The sequence below is a fragment of the Bemisia tabaci genome, chromosome 6, assembly GCF_918797505.1.
Source record: "Bemisia tabaci chromosome 6, PGI_BMITA_v3".
Taxonomy (NCBI): domain Eukaryota; kingdom Metazoa; phylum Arthropoda; class Insecta; order Hemiptera; family Aleyrodidae; genus Bemisia; species Bemisia tabaci.
The window spans coordinates 15,973,335-15,988,914 of NC_092798.1; the positions used below are offsets into that span (position 1 = coordinate 15,973,335).

At 41.9% G+C, this 15,580-nt stretch overlaps 1 protein-coding gene across 2 annotated transcripts in view; it reads left to right on the forward strand.

Annotated features, from left to right (window-relative positions):
• LOC109036796 (protein Wnt-5b) overlaps nt 1-15,580 on the forward strand; it is a 135,804-nt gene that overhangs the window by 22,313 nt on the left and 97,911 nt on the right. For both annotated transcript variants that reach the window (XM_072301221.1, XM_072301220.1), the window contains one exon: nt 14,581-14,834. In XM_072301221.1, coding sequence (XP_072157322.1) covers nt 14,581-14,834 — 254 coding nt within the window. The remainder of the gene's footprint in view (nt 1-14,580; nt 14,835-15,580) is intronic.

Consider the following 15,580-nt stretch of genomic DNA (forward strand, 5'->3'; position numbering starts at 1 on the left):
AACCGGCGCACAGAGGATCGAGTCAATGGACCACTAGACAAGGTACGAATTTAAGCAATCTGATACATGCTTCTTAACCAGAATTTCACGTAAAACACGATTCGCGCAACGAAAATTACTGAAACTAACTCCTAACGAAGATATTATCGTTTTTATTTCACATTGGTTACGAGGAATTTGAACTGCCCGCTCTCAAGAAACTCAAAGCTCTACGTGAGTCAAATCGCTCACTACAACGGTTTCAGAAAGCTTCTCAATCGAGCAATGTTCATTTCCCACCATGTGTTGTTCAAACTATAGGTAAGCAATTTGCTTTAGCTGAGTCAAAGCATCAAGATTGAGGTGACTGTCATAATAACACTCAGCGCGCGATGTGAATCTCGTAGAGAATTGAGTTTTCATGAGCGGCTGGTTTGAATTCACGTATCAAGAATCGTTAAATATCTTTGGAAGGAGTTGAATTCGGTAATTTTCGTTGTGCGCGTCGTATTCTACGTGAAATTTTAGTTACGAATCATGTATCAGAATGCTGAAATTCGTACCTTGTCTAGTGGTCCATTAGAAAGGTCGGACATGAAATTTTTGGCTAAAATTGCAAATTTTAATGTTTATTTCGTCACATTTTAGATATCAAGGGGTGTCTTTGGAATAATAATCCACGAAAAAATCAACGTAACCTTTCTGCCACACCACTTTGACTAGAGCCTCACAATTGGGTTTAAATGGAGTTATGAGCTTTTAAAATTTCCAAATTTTGTCCAACCTCTCCTATTGATTCGATCCATTGTACGGCGTAGGGCTGCGCCGAGCGACATCTCCGAGCCAGTTTGGAGGAAAAAATGGCTTTAGTGAGCATATTAGATACCATCCTCTGTGACGCAGCATCAAAAAATAAAAATAAAATAATAAATAATAATAAATGAAAACGAAAAAAATTAAATAAAAACTTTAATCCATTCGCAAAAGTACGCCCTGGTTAATGCGAATGAATGAGGACAACATTCAAGTTTTGATGCGTCTTATTTGGATCGCAATTAGCAAATGCCTTTTTTCCTTGTACGTGCCTCCAAAATACATGATATGACTCCTTGAGGGGCGGGCAAGTTTTACTGAAATTCACGTCGTCTTCTGAAAGTGAGCTACAATTTTTACCCCGAAGAGGAAGAAAATCGAGTTATCATTTTTTCCATACACGGTAGGTATGCCTATATGAGAGGCACCAGGAACGCCTTCCAAAATTATTGATGCAACCCGCACGACTCCGAAGTCAACGGAAACTTTCCTAAAGCGTCGCATAAGATTTTCCCTACGAAATAATCCCCTTCAAAAATGAATGATGCAACAAGCGCGTCCTGTATGACCGCGGAAGCTTCTCAGATGAGTAGTCTTTTGGAAGAAGAATATTTTGGCATGGTAAGAAAAATATTCAAATTTTTTTTTTCGTCTTCTCTTCTCATTTAACTCACTCTGATCCCCCACTAACAGAGGCGAAATTTTTTGGAAAGCAAGACGCACCCGGCACGATGCGTAAAAACAAGTGCGAAGAGAATGTGGCCTTCCACTTTGAATGACCGTTAAGAAGTACTTATACAACAAAGACGGTACTGTCACGTCACTGTCGGTACTTTCAAACTTTTTTTTCCTTCTTCTCCTCTCATTTTCCCCACACTGAGGATCAACCTGCAGATTGGACACTGCATTATGCGTCTGCATTTTGCAGCATTTTTGAAGTTTCAAATCGACCAATAAATCTGAGAAATTACTTTTCGCATTTCTGCCAACTTGTAAATCCACTGGAGAATCTGAAACATTCAATTGAGCACATGTGCAGTCGCTCTTAGCATCGTTTATGATGGAATGAAAAAAATCGTTCTTCACTTGACTAGGTCCGACTCGTTTCCATGTTTGTTCAAATTTTCATTTTGCCACACTGTTGAAAAAGATTTAGGAAACAGATGTTCGGGCTCACTGAGAATAAGGCCAATTTCCGAACTGATAGTACAGGATCAGATTAGAAAAAGTCAATGACTACGAGGAGGCTTCGTACACTTCCAAAGAAGCAGTACCGTATTTGTTGTACAAGTAGGTATTCCTTAACGGCCATTCAAAGTGGAAGGCCACATTCTCTTCGCACTTGTTTTTACGCATTGTGCCGGGTGCGTCATGCTTTCCATAAAATTTCGCCTCTGTCCCTTGGTAAAAATTGGCGATATAGCCGGCTAAAGAAAGCTACAGAAAATCATAAAGCTGGCTGTAGAATGCGGAGAAAATCATACGGCCGAGCTATACAAAGCGATAAAAAAGTATGCAGCCGGGCTATGGTTCCTATACACTTTATCACCTGGCTGTTGCTTTTTCGCCATCGATTATGAAAGGCTATAAGAAATTGTGTAGAAATTCGTGTACTTTGGAAATCATTAAGTTTGATACGGAACCACCCTAATATTTACAAAACACGCACGTTATATTTTCCTTTAAAAATATTTTATTTCTTTTTTCTTTTTATCAATTAAAACGAGAATAATCCATACAGGATGTGCAAACATTTCAAAATCATGAGTTGAATAACTCTGACTCCGTCAGAGTGAATATTAGAGCCTAACACAAAGCGGAGCGGCGACGCACTGGCGCCTACAAACCTAACATGGATACTTCACGCATTGCGCAACGCGTGAAGTATCCCTGTTAGGTTTGTAGGCGCCAATGCGCGTCTCGCGCTGGCTGCTCGCCTGCCGCACCGCAGCGTGCCACGGCGCCGGCGCTTGAAGCAACTATTTCACACTAGAGGTATTGCACAGTATCATACGAAACTGAAGGCGCTCTAATATATTAGGAAAGGCAGGCATCCATCAAAAGTGCGGAGCTTTCCTCGCAAAATACATCAAGATACTATGGCCCAAAAAGAGAGCAGTGGTCCAAAAACTCACTAAGTCCTAGCATCCGTAATTAGTGACGTTTAGCATACACTTTATCGCCTCTCTGTGAGTTGCTTAATCGCCATCGGCTATAAAAGGCTATAAGAAATTGTGTAGCCAGCTATAGCTATTGGAAATCTTACAGCCGGCCGTAGGTCTATGGTATTTTGGATCACAGATTCTACTGCCAATTTTTAACAGGGTCAGTGGGGGATGAGAGTGAGGGAAATTAGAAGAGAAGACGAAAAAAAAAATTGAATATTTTTCTTACCATACCAAAATATTCTTCTTCCAGAAGACTACTCATCTGAAAAGCTTTCGCGGTCATACAGGACGCGCTTGTTGCGTCATTCTTTTTTGAAGGGGATTATTGCGCGGGGAAAATCTTATGAGACGCTTTAGGAAAGTTTCCGCTGACTTTGGAGTCGTGCGGATTGCATCAATAATTTTGGAAGGCGTTCCTGGTGCCTCTCATATAGGCATACCTACCGTGTATGGAAAAAATGATAACTCGATTTTCTTCCTCTTCGTGGTAAAAATTGTAACTCACTTTCAGAAGACGACGTGAATTTCAGTAAAACTTGCCCGCCCCTCAAGGAGTCATATCATGTACTTTGGAGGCACATACAAAGAAAAAAGGGTACGGTGTGCATTTTGGTCCGATGAGGGGCTAGCATTGTACAACCAAATAAAAGGCCTGTCAATGGGGAACCCCGTTTCACCATTCATGGCAGAGATATTCATGAGCCATTTCGAATGCACCATCCTCAAAACCACCCCAGACCAATTAATAAAAATATGGCGCGGATTCGTTGATGACATGTTTTCCGTTATCAAAAAACACTACCTAATAGAGCTCTTGGATTTTTTGAACAGCAGGGAGAGGTTTATAAATTTCACTTTCGAGATGGAGGAAAATGGTCAAATTCCTTTCCTGGATACGTTAGTGATAAGATCGGGGAAAGAGATCAAATTCGATATTTACAGGAAACCCACTAGCACAGACACCTGTGTTAAAAGTGTAGGGTACAACCCTAGATCCCATAAATTATCGACTTTTATGTATGATTAACCGGCACCGGAGCATTCCTCTCAGTCAAGATAATTTTCACAAAGAAAAGAAAAAAAATTATGAAATAGCCATGAAAAATGGATTCGACAGAAAAACTGTAGATAGTTTACTTAGGAAAAATGAAAATACTACAGTCAATTATACAACCCTTACATCTCGAAACAAAGAGAAGAAAAATTTTAGAAGTTTTAACTATCACCCAAGAGTGAGTGACGAATTTCAAAAGATTTTTAATAAATATAATATAAACCTGGCATTTTATACATTTAACAAGTTTAATTTGAATCGACAGTTCTCCGAAAGCTTGGAGGAGCCAATAGACGACCAAAAGAAAGCCGGTATATACAAAACTGAATGTAACGAGTGTGACAAAGTCTATATCGGGCAAACAAAATGGAACGTAGACACAAGGAGTAGAGAACACATAAACTGCATCAGGAAGCAAGAAACGGACAAATCTGCTGTCTCGGCGCGGGAGAAACAACACGAAATTAAATCCCCCCCCCCCTCTCGACCTTAAAGCAAGTAAACAACCCTGGTAAAAATTGGCGATAGGAGCTGCGTTTCAAAATACCATAGTAATTCTTATAGCCGGCTAAAGAGGACAATAGAAAATCATATAGCTGGCTGTAGAAAGCGGAGCAAATCATATAGCCGGGCTATACGAAGCGATAAAAAAGTATGCAGCTGGGCACTACACGTTATCGCCATCGGCTATAAAAGGCTATAAGAAATTTTGTAGACATTCGCGTGCTTTGGAAATCATTAAGTTTGATACGGAGCCAACATAATATCCACAAAACACAAATTATATTTTCCTTTGATACATATTTTTTTTATCAATTAAAAGAGAATAATCCATACAGGATGTGCAAACATTTCAAAATCATGAGTTGAAAAACGCTGACTCCGCAAGATTATATTGGAGCATAACACAGTGCGGAGCGGCGTGCTGCCAGCGATAAGCGCGCACCAGCGCCTACAAACCTAACGGGGATACTTCACGCATTGCGGCGTGAAGTATCCCTGTTAGGTTTGTAGGCGCCAATGCGCGTTTCGCACTCTCTGCCCGCCCGCCGCGCCGCAGCGTGCCACGGCGCTTGAAGCAACTATTTCACACCAGAGGTATTGCCCAGTATCATACGAAATTGAAGGCGCTCCAACATACTAGGAATGGCAGGCATCCTTCAAAAGTACGGAGCTTTCCGCGCAAAATAAATCAAGATACTACGGCCCAAAAATAGAGCGGTAGTCCAAAAACTCACTAAGTCCTAGCATCCGTAATTAGTAACATGTAGCATACACTTTATCGCCTGGCTGTTGCTCAATCGCCATCGGCTATAAAAGGCTATAAGAAATTGTGCAGCCGGCTATAAAAGCTATTGAAAATCTTACAGCCGGCTTTAGGTCTATGGTATTTTGGAACACAGATTCTACTGCCTATTTTTACCAGGGAACAAGTACCATTTAACAGCTTGGGAAAATATTTATATCCATCGATATAAAGACAGAAGCTTCAACACTGATTTTTCGGGGGTTTCAAACCCAATGCTTAAAGTCCTCGATCATCGGAGGGGAGCTGGAGAAAGGGGAAATGTCAACCTGCGGGCTGATTATTGAAATTGATAGACAAAGCAATAGACAAAGAAGACAAAAGGATATGGAGGGATCCTATTGGTGGAAGCGGGTGGTTGCAATGGACAAAGGAGGTAGGTAATAGACTAACTAACGGCAACCCACGAGAGACCCGACAGTTAGTCTATCATTTTCCCCCTTAGTCTATGAGAACCACCCATTTCAACCAATAGGATTACTTTATACCCCCTATGTCTTCTTTGTCTATAGCTTTGTCTATCAATTTCAATAATCGGCCCGCTGAAGTCATTCAATAGCAGCAGCAGCGGTGGATCAGTCGCTGATGATTGTCTCGCGACGAGACCGTAACGCGACCGACCGGTATAAAAAACGTGCAAGTGAGTTTCTTTTATTTAAAATAAAAGATTAAATATTTCAAGGAAGTTTTTAAAAAAATTAAATTGATTAGTTTTCCGAAGGGGAAAAAATTGACAGGGCGCCTGCAACGTCGTAAACGGCGATACGTGATTCCGCAATTCGGCCGTCGATATATTCCATCTTTATATTCGAAATGTCAGGTAATTTGATCAGTTTTTCTATACAAGCAGCTCAAAAATTTCTCCTAGGATTACTAAATTTAAAAAAAAAAAAAAAAAAAAAAAAAATTCGAGTAGGCCCCCGGACCCTCCTTTTGAGCCCGAGAAATCTCCGAGGGCCGAAAGGCCGAGCCAGTCAGAATCTTTAATCCCCATTAAGACACTCTAACTTTAAACCATCCAGGTTCATCCGAGCAAACCTAACCTCTATGTATGTTTCCAAACTTTACGGAGTTACAGAGATATACCTAAGTACGTATTATAGAGGTACATTGCCTTGCTACGGAAAAACATCGTATGTGCGTTCGAATGTTGCCAAATCTCCTCTCAGAAGATATTTATTTTTGAAGATAATAATGAATTTTTTTCCTTGAAATTTTCGGATTATTCAGATCAAAGTACGAACCAAATTCTCTAAAAAAAAAATCGGGGAAATAATATATTGAAATATTTCCAAAAAAATTCTTGATTTTTCAAAGGAAATTTGGCAATGTTTCATTTTCCTCCTTTGTCGGGTATCAGATAATACTCACTTTTTCTTTTTCGCCCGATTTTGAGATTTCGGTCGTCAAACCTTAAACTAACACTATGGCCATTTCGGCTTTCACAGCCATCATCAGGTGATTAAAAGCCAAAAACGAACTAAATTACAACGAAACTGAAGTCAAAATTCGGCAATGCCTGAAGGCTCATACATTGAAAAAAATTCCCGGCGTTTTTAGCAAGGTCCGTTGGTACCTTTAACATCTCACTTTTTTTACCAATTATTGGTAATTTTACCAAGACAGACTGGTAAGCTTACCTAAAAACCGGTAGTTTTACTGTTTTTTTCAGGTAAGAATACCACTTTTATTGGTAATCGATTCCCGGTAACTTTACCATTTTATCTCGGTAATTCTACCACAGTCGATAAAAAATATTGGCGTTTTTACCAAGGTCCAGTAAAATTACCGAGAAAGTTCAATAATTTTACCGAGATTTCTCGGTAAAATTACCAATTCCATAAATGGTAAATTTACCAAGAAGAAACTGGGATCAAATAGAACCCTGAATTCTTGGTAATATTACCCTTTTCTTAGTAAATACACCGAGATTTTTTTTTTCAGTGTACGGTGTTTTTCCTCAGTACAGCAGTGCAGTTCTTCGGGTGCGACGCGACGCGGCGCGGCGTCACTGTGGCAACGGCGGGCGTGACCAATCGGAGGGCGCGAAGTCGAGGCGAGCGGTCCTGGTCCGGCACGGCGAGACCCCAGCCTCCAGCATCCGAAAGCTCCTCTTGTCTGGCCGAGGAGCGAGGAACGACCAGTAGCGTCGCTCACCCTCTCGCGTCAAGGTGCGTCCCGCGATCTACCCCTCCGCTCCGCGTGCGTGCGGCAATCTACCCTCACGCTTTTGCGTCCGAGCGCTCACCGTCCATTTTACGTTACCGAATTCCACGTGCGGAGAATTTGTGAAACAATTGTTTGACGAGTTTCCAATCGGATCGTGTTTTATGTCAGGTGTAAAACCTGGTTATTTCATTAAAATCCAAGTGTTGTACGGTGAAACTATATGAGTGTTACTCAGCGTACCGGCAACCGTCGTTATTGTACAGTGCGTTCAAAAGTGGTTTTGGCAGCAAATTGAGTGATTTATTTTCGGTTTTTCAAGAAATCGGGAAATTTGGATGTTGTTTGATTTAAAATTAAATTTTTGACGGGAATCGTTTGAAGCGTTGATATACTAGAAACTGCTTTTGATTTTACGGAGTGGTTCTTGTGGATGGTTCAACGCGATTGTTTGACGATTAATAATTTTTGCTCTGGTTTCCAAAGGGAGATTTTGGTCGATCGGTGTGTGATTTTATGATTTTTTATTACTAATTGTAAAAAAAAGACTTGCAGAGCCTTTTCACAATTTATTGTTTCAAGTGTCAACGTTTTTTAGGAAAACTTGTTCAAAAGTGAAGAAACTTCAGATTGGATCCGTTATTATTGGAATAGTAGCAAGAATTAAGTACGCTACAATCTGAAGGGGAGCAATAGAAGACCAGGAGTTTTTTTAAAGGTATATGTAGTTATCACAAAACTTTCGTAGCGGTAATTTTTTTCAGGGAGGGATCATTCTCAAGTAGATATGTCTGAGGCAATAATTTAAAAGCGGCTTACTTGTTGTATCGATAAATCGTAATAATGAGCATTAGCATGAGTAATATGTGCCCTCTAAAGCACGTCTGCTTGGCTAGGAGCGCCTTCATTATTTCATGATACCATAGGCTTTGTCATGGAGTTAGTTTAGTTGCCTGTCCGATCCAAACCCAACTGAGGTTACGGATTTCACCACATTCACTCTTCACTATGTGCCTTTTATCACATGTTTTAGGGAGGAAGAAGTGTCCATTCACAATAACGGTAGCAATAAGTGATCTAATCTTTTTATTTTATTTCTGAATTTTACGCTTTTTTATTTATGTACGCGTGGCTTGCAAATTGCCGGAGATTGCCCGATGCCTGTGACAGATATTTGCATACAAAAAAAATATTTTACATACAAAAAAAAATATTTTACATGCAATTAAAATTCCTGACTTTATACCATGATGATTCTACCTTTAAGTTTACACACGGTTGCAAACCGACGTACAAAAGGACAAGAAACGAAACAATGATGTTCAATTATCGAATGGAATTCGCTTGCGGCGGATTCCTTGGAATTTTGAAAATTCTCATATTCACTGGAACTCTTGATGCCTTTCGTCTACTTAACGGATGAGCTACTTACCTCAGGAGGCTCCCTGCGAGACCACGATGGCGAATCGTTTACCGACAATGCACACTCATCTTGAATGGGCCCGTATACTCTATCGAAATCACTCGTGCTAGAGGGAAACCATTGACATCGTACCACCGGCCACTAAAATAAAGTACACAGTGAGAGCTCACAATGAAATATAATTAACTTTTATTCATCGCAAGAAATCCCCCCCCCCAGAAAATTTCGAGCCAATACAAATAATTCGTTGCAAAGAGAAACAAACTTGCACAATAGATCAGTTTTCGGATATTGGACGTAAAAATCAAGAGGGAACTACTAGATAGGGTGAAAAATTAAGCCTGACAGTACAACCGCATCAAAATTTCACGCGTAAAACATTATTGAACGCATCTAAAATATAAACATAACATAACTGAGACATAAAGGAGGAATAAGCGTTTGTAGTGTATGAGTATGAATACTTTATAAACAGTAAATTCAAATCTCCTTGCAAAAATACTATAATCAATAAAGGCAGAACTAGCCCTTGGAAACAATCCATGCGTTAGGCAAACAATATAACTGGAGCTTGCATATTTTCTTCTTTCAAAAGAACAAAACAAAAAAAATCATATATTTGCTACCAAGGAATATTTTTTCGTGAATCAAAAATGATGCTGCTTGATGTTAGCTATTCTTTTTGCTTATCCCAAGCATTTCTTTCTCGTTCCTGGAGAGAGATTTAGCTTGAATCAAGATGAGGAAAATTATTGGGGGCAAATTCAAACATTTTGAGCCAAAGATTTATTTCTTTCAGTGTATCTTTGACTTTGTTGGAAATATGTTGGAGTGTCCTGTGGTTGAAAAGACTTTGGTATATGTTAGCATTAGTAAATGTAGGAGTTGTCCGCCAAATTTTCATGCCCAGCATATACTTAGTTTTTGCCAATTTCAAGTGAGCCCTGCGGTATGGAGGAGATTGATACCTCCATGTGCTAGTATAAATAACTCTCCTACTGAGCCCACGAAAATCTTCGTAATAGAGAATTTGCAGGTGCCCGAAATTTGATGAATTGCTAGTTTAAGTGGAAACTACTCAGTGAACCGAATACGAGGGTACCCTTGATTCTTGAATTGAACAATTATTGGAGAAGATATGACTAAATACGTGTGTTCAAATGGGAAATACCGCCAGATGACGTCACTAGGTGGTGCATTTTCTCACTTTAAAATCTATTCTTATACTATTTCCCATATTACAAAAAAATTATAAAAAATACTGTGAAATCAGCTCTTTGAGCACTTTCAGATGAAGCAATAAAACATTTGCATGCAAATTCTCCATTCCATTCAAATGTTGTTTTTTTTTTTTTCAATGAAATAATTATTTTGATAAAAATTCTGAAGCTTTTCCCCTACAATTCTCAGGAAACAAAAAAAAAATTGCAAATGAAAATCTCTGATTATTTTAAAGAGACTAATTAAAAATTTTAACAGATGAGTATATTGAAACTTGACATCGTCGAATTGTCTATGCGGCGTTTTTCCTTAGCTGTTGAGATGTTCGCGTGTTGCGTGACCTTAACGTGCCAATGTCCGACTCTTAGAGATTCGTAACGCCTTATAAACTTTCGCCACTGATTAACGCCAACCTATAAGAAAGTTTCGGTACTCGCATGAAATATTTTTTTCCTCTCTATATGAAAGCTTTACTAACCATCGAGAAAACTCGAATTCATTCGGTACACGGTGAAAATGGATTTGCCTTTATTTGGCTGGGTAGGCAAAAACGGTGTCCTTCGAGCAGCAATCTGAATAACAAAATTAATTGAAACGCATAGATACAAACCGTCCAGCCAAAGCAAAATAGTTGGATTCCCTATTCAGCCTCATGAGAACATAATTTTGCCTATTCTGTTATATGAAGGCGAACGCGCTTGATTTGAGAGCTCATACATGTGATAGAAATGAGGCAGTGGTATTTCTCGCCAGATGACAACACTGTTCTTCCTGTTTCCCAACCGCGCAATGAGCACTGTCAGAAATCTGGTGCTGGCAACTATATATTTCAGGGACAAAAGAGACACCCTCCAGCTAGGGTGCTTCAACACTCTAGAAATTCCGACGGTTGGCTCAAAGGGCTCCGACAGGACTCTTGTATAGGGGCCCCCAAAAACTAGAAAAACCCATCTAATGGAGGAATTTAGGTTAGTTAGCCCCCCCCCCCCCTCTCCCGAGAGGAGGGACCCTGAAAACGCATCAGCAGCCCTAGAACTTTGCTCGGCAATGGCGGAGGCTCTTACTTTCGGGGCAAACTCCCAATGGCGTGGCGTGCTTTGCGATATATCGATTGTTATGTCATTTAAACCTATGGAAAAGGATCGATAATCAGGGTGTTCGCACTTCGCAGCGAACACCTTGGTAATCGATTCTTTACCATAGGTTTCAAATGGCAGAACAGCGATATATCGCAAAGCACGCCACGCCACTGCAAACTCCAACATTAAACTGTTGATCTGCCTACCAGGAGGATGGCTGGATGGCTACACGGAAATAATGAAATTGCTGATTAAGCAATTTCGTAGTCAAAGAAAGTGACAGCCATATTTCAATGTAGATTTTACAATAAAAGAATGCTAATTTAACCACACCCGTGGTTGAATTAGATTTTCTTCTTTGTAAAATGTACATTTGAAACATGTCTGTCACTTTTAGTGTATTTTCCGAAGGAAATACACTATTGCATTCTCCCATGATGTCGAATCCAGACCTGAGACATTGTGAAGAGCACCGATCACGGGTCGTAGATCACGAAAATATATGCCATTCAAATTCATGTGATATATGTATGTATATATGTATGTATGTATGTATTTCCGCCTTTTTAAGATTTTTCGATTTTTGAGTAGTTATATCTTTCTTACGTTGAAAGATATTTTGACCAATTTTTTTTGCATTTTGTAGAGACTCATTAGAACTACTATTCTGCGAAAAAAATTGAAATTTGAGGCAAAAGATTTTGAGGGGTGGGGCTCAAAAGTGGGGGGAGGTCAAATCTTGTCCACTCGATAACTCGAGCGAAAATAAATATTTTGAGCTGAAATTTTTACGAGTGGTAGTTCTCCCCTAGGACTGGTTTGGTATTGAATTTGAGCTAAATCGGCCGAGCCGTTTAAAAATGGCGAGCTTTGAAAGTTTTAGGCGAGGGGGTGCGCGGCATGAGGGGAGCCGGCCGGAGCAGGGCCGCACAGTGGGTCGGGGGAGAAAGTTTTTGGACAAACTGATCGTCGCACAGTGGGTCAGGGGAGAGAAGTTTTTGGACAAACTTTTCGTCGCACAGTGGGTCAGGGGAAGGAAGATTCTGGACAAATTGTTCGTCGCACAGAGGGTCAGGTTAAATGATCTGTTCTTGAACAAAATCTCACCATTTAACCGTCACAACCTTTCGCAGCGCGTTCGCTGGCAACGTACGCAACTACCATCTTGTGCTCAAGAAATTAATTCATTCCCTTACAGATTGATCACACCCCCCCCCCCCCCCCTTCGGAAAATACACTCTTCCCGCGGTGGACGCGCGGGTCGCTTAAGAAGACAGAACAACTGGAATGGACACTCAAACTAAAAAGCGCGCGCGAAGCGCGCGTCCTGGGGGGGCTTGGGGGGGCGAAGCCCCCCAAAAAACCGGCGCGGAGCGAAGCGGAGCGCCGGTTTTTTTTAACAATTAAATTGGCAAATAAGTAATCCATTTTTTTCCGTATAACAACGTGCTGAGCATTTCGTATTGCAAACATTCCGAAGTTTGATAAACTGGTTTGGCTTATCACGCCGACCAAAGTTCAATCTATACTATAAGCTCCAAGACCTCCTAATTTTGCGAAACTGGTAACGCTTAGTTCCAGCGTTCTACCGGGCCGATTTTCATGATTTTTGCGGTTATCGACGGGCAATTGTGTCTAGATAAGCCAACTCTTTTCAGATTTTCAAAATATGGCCCAGGTTTTTTTATATTACGTGGTAAAGTTGCGGATTCTCCCATTTTAAACAATGTAAATTTATACTTTTTGTCATAGTTCGTTTGAGCGTTCTACTGGGCCGATTTCCATGATTTTTGCGTAAATCGACAGGTAATAGGCCCTAGATGAGCCCGCTGTAATCAGATTTTGGAAAAAGGACCCAGGTTTTTTTAAAATCACGTTATAAAAGTGAGTGAGTTTATAGAATGCTCCGGTACTGCTACCGCTATGCGCGGGAGGATGCGCAGTGGTCGAGGAGGTTGCGCAGAAGCTGTGTAGCCTGCGCATCAGCTCTACACTTATCTACACAAGATTCGCACCTAAACCCTCATGTCGAGCGGTGACCGAGTCGTCTAAGATGTCGGATGCGTCCGCTGTGAACTCGGTGTAGGTTCGATCCCCGACTCATGAAATCTTAATTATTACCTGACTATCATTGTTCATTGTTTTACTGCTATATTTCATCAAGCAGTCACTCCAAAACGCGTCCTTTTAATTTTAAAGTAATTTATAAGTAAAGTTTAAAATTAAAGTATACCTCATATCGTAATTGTTTAGGGGAAAAATAAAACTAACACTGATAGGAGGGTAAAAATAAGGCCGCGAAGCGGCCCATTGATGGCGCGGAGCGCCTTCAGGGGGTTGGGCCGCGTAGCGGCCAGGGGGCGTAGCCCCCTAGTATCCATCTATAGGCGGTTATAACGATTGTTGCTGCCCTGTAATCGTCCATCAGGAAGTTGAATTCCCGGAAGTAAAAGTTTCCACACTAAAAAAAAATTCTCGGCGTTTTTACCAAGGTCCGTTGGTACCTACCTTTACCATCTCACTTTTTTACCAATTATTGGTAATTTTACCAAGACAGACTGGTAAGCTTACCTAAAAACCGTTATTTTTACCGTTTTTTTTTCAGGTAAGAATACCACTTTTATTGGTAATCAATTCCCGATAACTTTGCGATTTTATCTCAGTAATTATACCACAGTCGATGAAAGATATTGGCGTTTTTACCAAGGTCCAGTAAAATTACCGAGAAAGTTCAATAATTTTACCGAGATTTCTCGGTAAAATTTCAATTCCATAAATGGTAGTTTTACCAAGAAAAAACAGATCAAATAGAACCCTGAATTCTTGGTAATTTTACCCTTTTCTTAGTAAATACACCGAGATTTTTTTTTTCAGTGTACCTGTCGCCAAGAGGTCAGTGGAGGGCCTCTCTCTACCTCTGACTCTACATTGTAGGTATACACGGAGAAAAAAACTTCGTGCGTGGGACCCGAAGTTAGGTCATATGGATCTCTGAAGTTTTCGGATTGAGCATCTGAACACTTAAGGTCTAACTGCCGAAGTTCAGGTCAGACGTCTGAAACTTCAGTTCTTACATCTGGAGTACTTCAGATGTGAGAACCGAAGTTTTTCGGATGTGAAAACCGAAGTACTTCGGATGTAAGAACTGAAGTTTCAGATGTCTGACCTGAACTTCGGCCGCTAGACCTCAAGTGCTCAGATGCTCAATCCGAAAACTTCAGAGATCCATATGACCTAAACTTCAGGTCCCACGCACGAAGTTTTTTTCTCCGTGTACACTTGTTCAATTCTTGAAGTGCATGCGGCTTTCTCTCCTAAATGCATGCGTATCATGAGTACTACTTCCAAACTGTGGCTTTCTCTGATTACAGGGCCATCCCGTGCTCGACTGGGCCCCGCTCGTGCGGCGGAATGATGGACGCGACGCGACGCGGCCCGGGCCTCGTTTTCGGTTTGGGACTCGGCCTCGGCGGAGTGCGGACATAAATCTGACGAGCCGCAGCCGCATCCACTCAGGCACCATGGTCGCCGTCCCGGCGGGGGCCCTCCTCCTGCTCCTGCTCCTGTGTCACCAAGCAGCCGCCTCCATCAACGCTAACAGCTCGCTTGTCTACACTAATTTACTGTAAGTTATCCTTAATGCCCCTGTTTTAGCCTCTTAATCTGCCGTTCCAAGTAACAACACCCCACGGGCATTTCAATGATGCCGGATTTCATATGTGATGGAATCTCCAGCAGTGTGTCTTGGGGGTCGTTCGAGTATCACGTGAGCCATTCAAAGGTGGAGAGGGGATCTAAACTAGTCGCACAGTATCTTACGAGGGGAGGGAGAGCAGGAGGGGGAGGGAGGGAAGAGGGAGGGTAGGAAGAGGGAGGGTGGGAGGGAGGGAATTAGGGAATGAGGGAGGGAGGGGAGGGGAGTGTAGGGAGGGTAGGGAAGTGTAGGGAGGGTAGGGTAGGGGAGTGTAGGGAGGGTAGGGGAGTGTAGGGAGGGTAGGGTAGGGGAGTGTAGGGAGGGTAGGGTAGGGGAGTGTAGGGAGGGTAGGGGAGTGTAGGGAGGGTAGGGGAGGTAGGGAGGGTAGGGGAGTGTAGGGAGGGTAGGGGAGTGTAGGGAGGGTAGGGGAGTGTAGGGAGGGTAGGGGAGTGTAGGGAGGGGAGGGGAGTGTAGGGAGGGGAGGGGAGTGTAGGGAGGGGAGGGGAGTGTAGGGAGGGGGGGAGAGTGTAGGGAGGGGAGGGGAGTGTAGGGAGGGGAGGGGAGGAAAGAGGGAGTGGGGAAGAGGGAGGGGAGGGAAGAGGGAGGGGAGGGAAGAGGGAGGGGAGGGAAGAGGGAGGGGAGGGAAGAGGGAGGGGAGGGAAGAGGGAGGGGAGGGA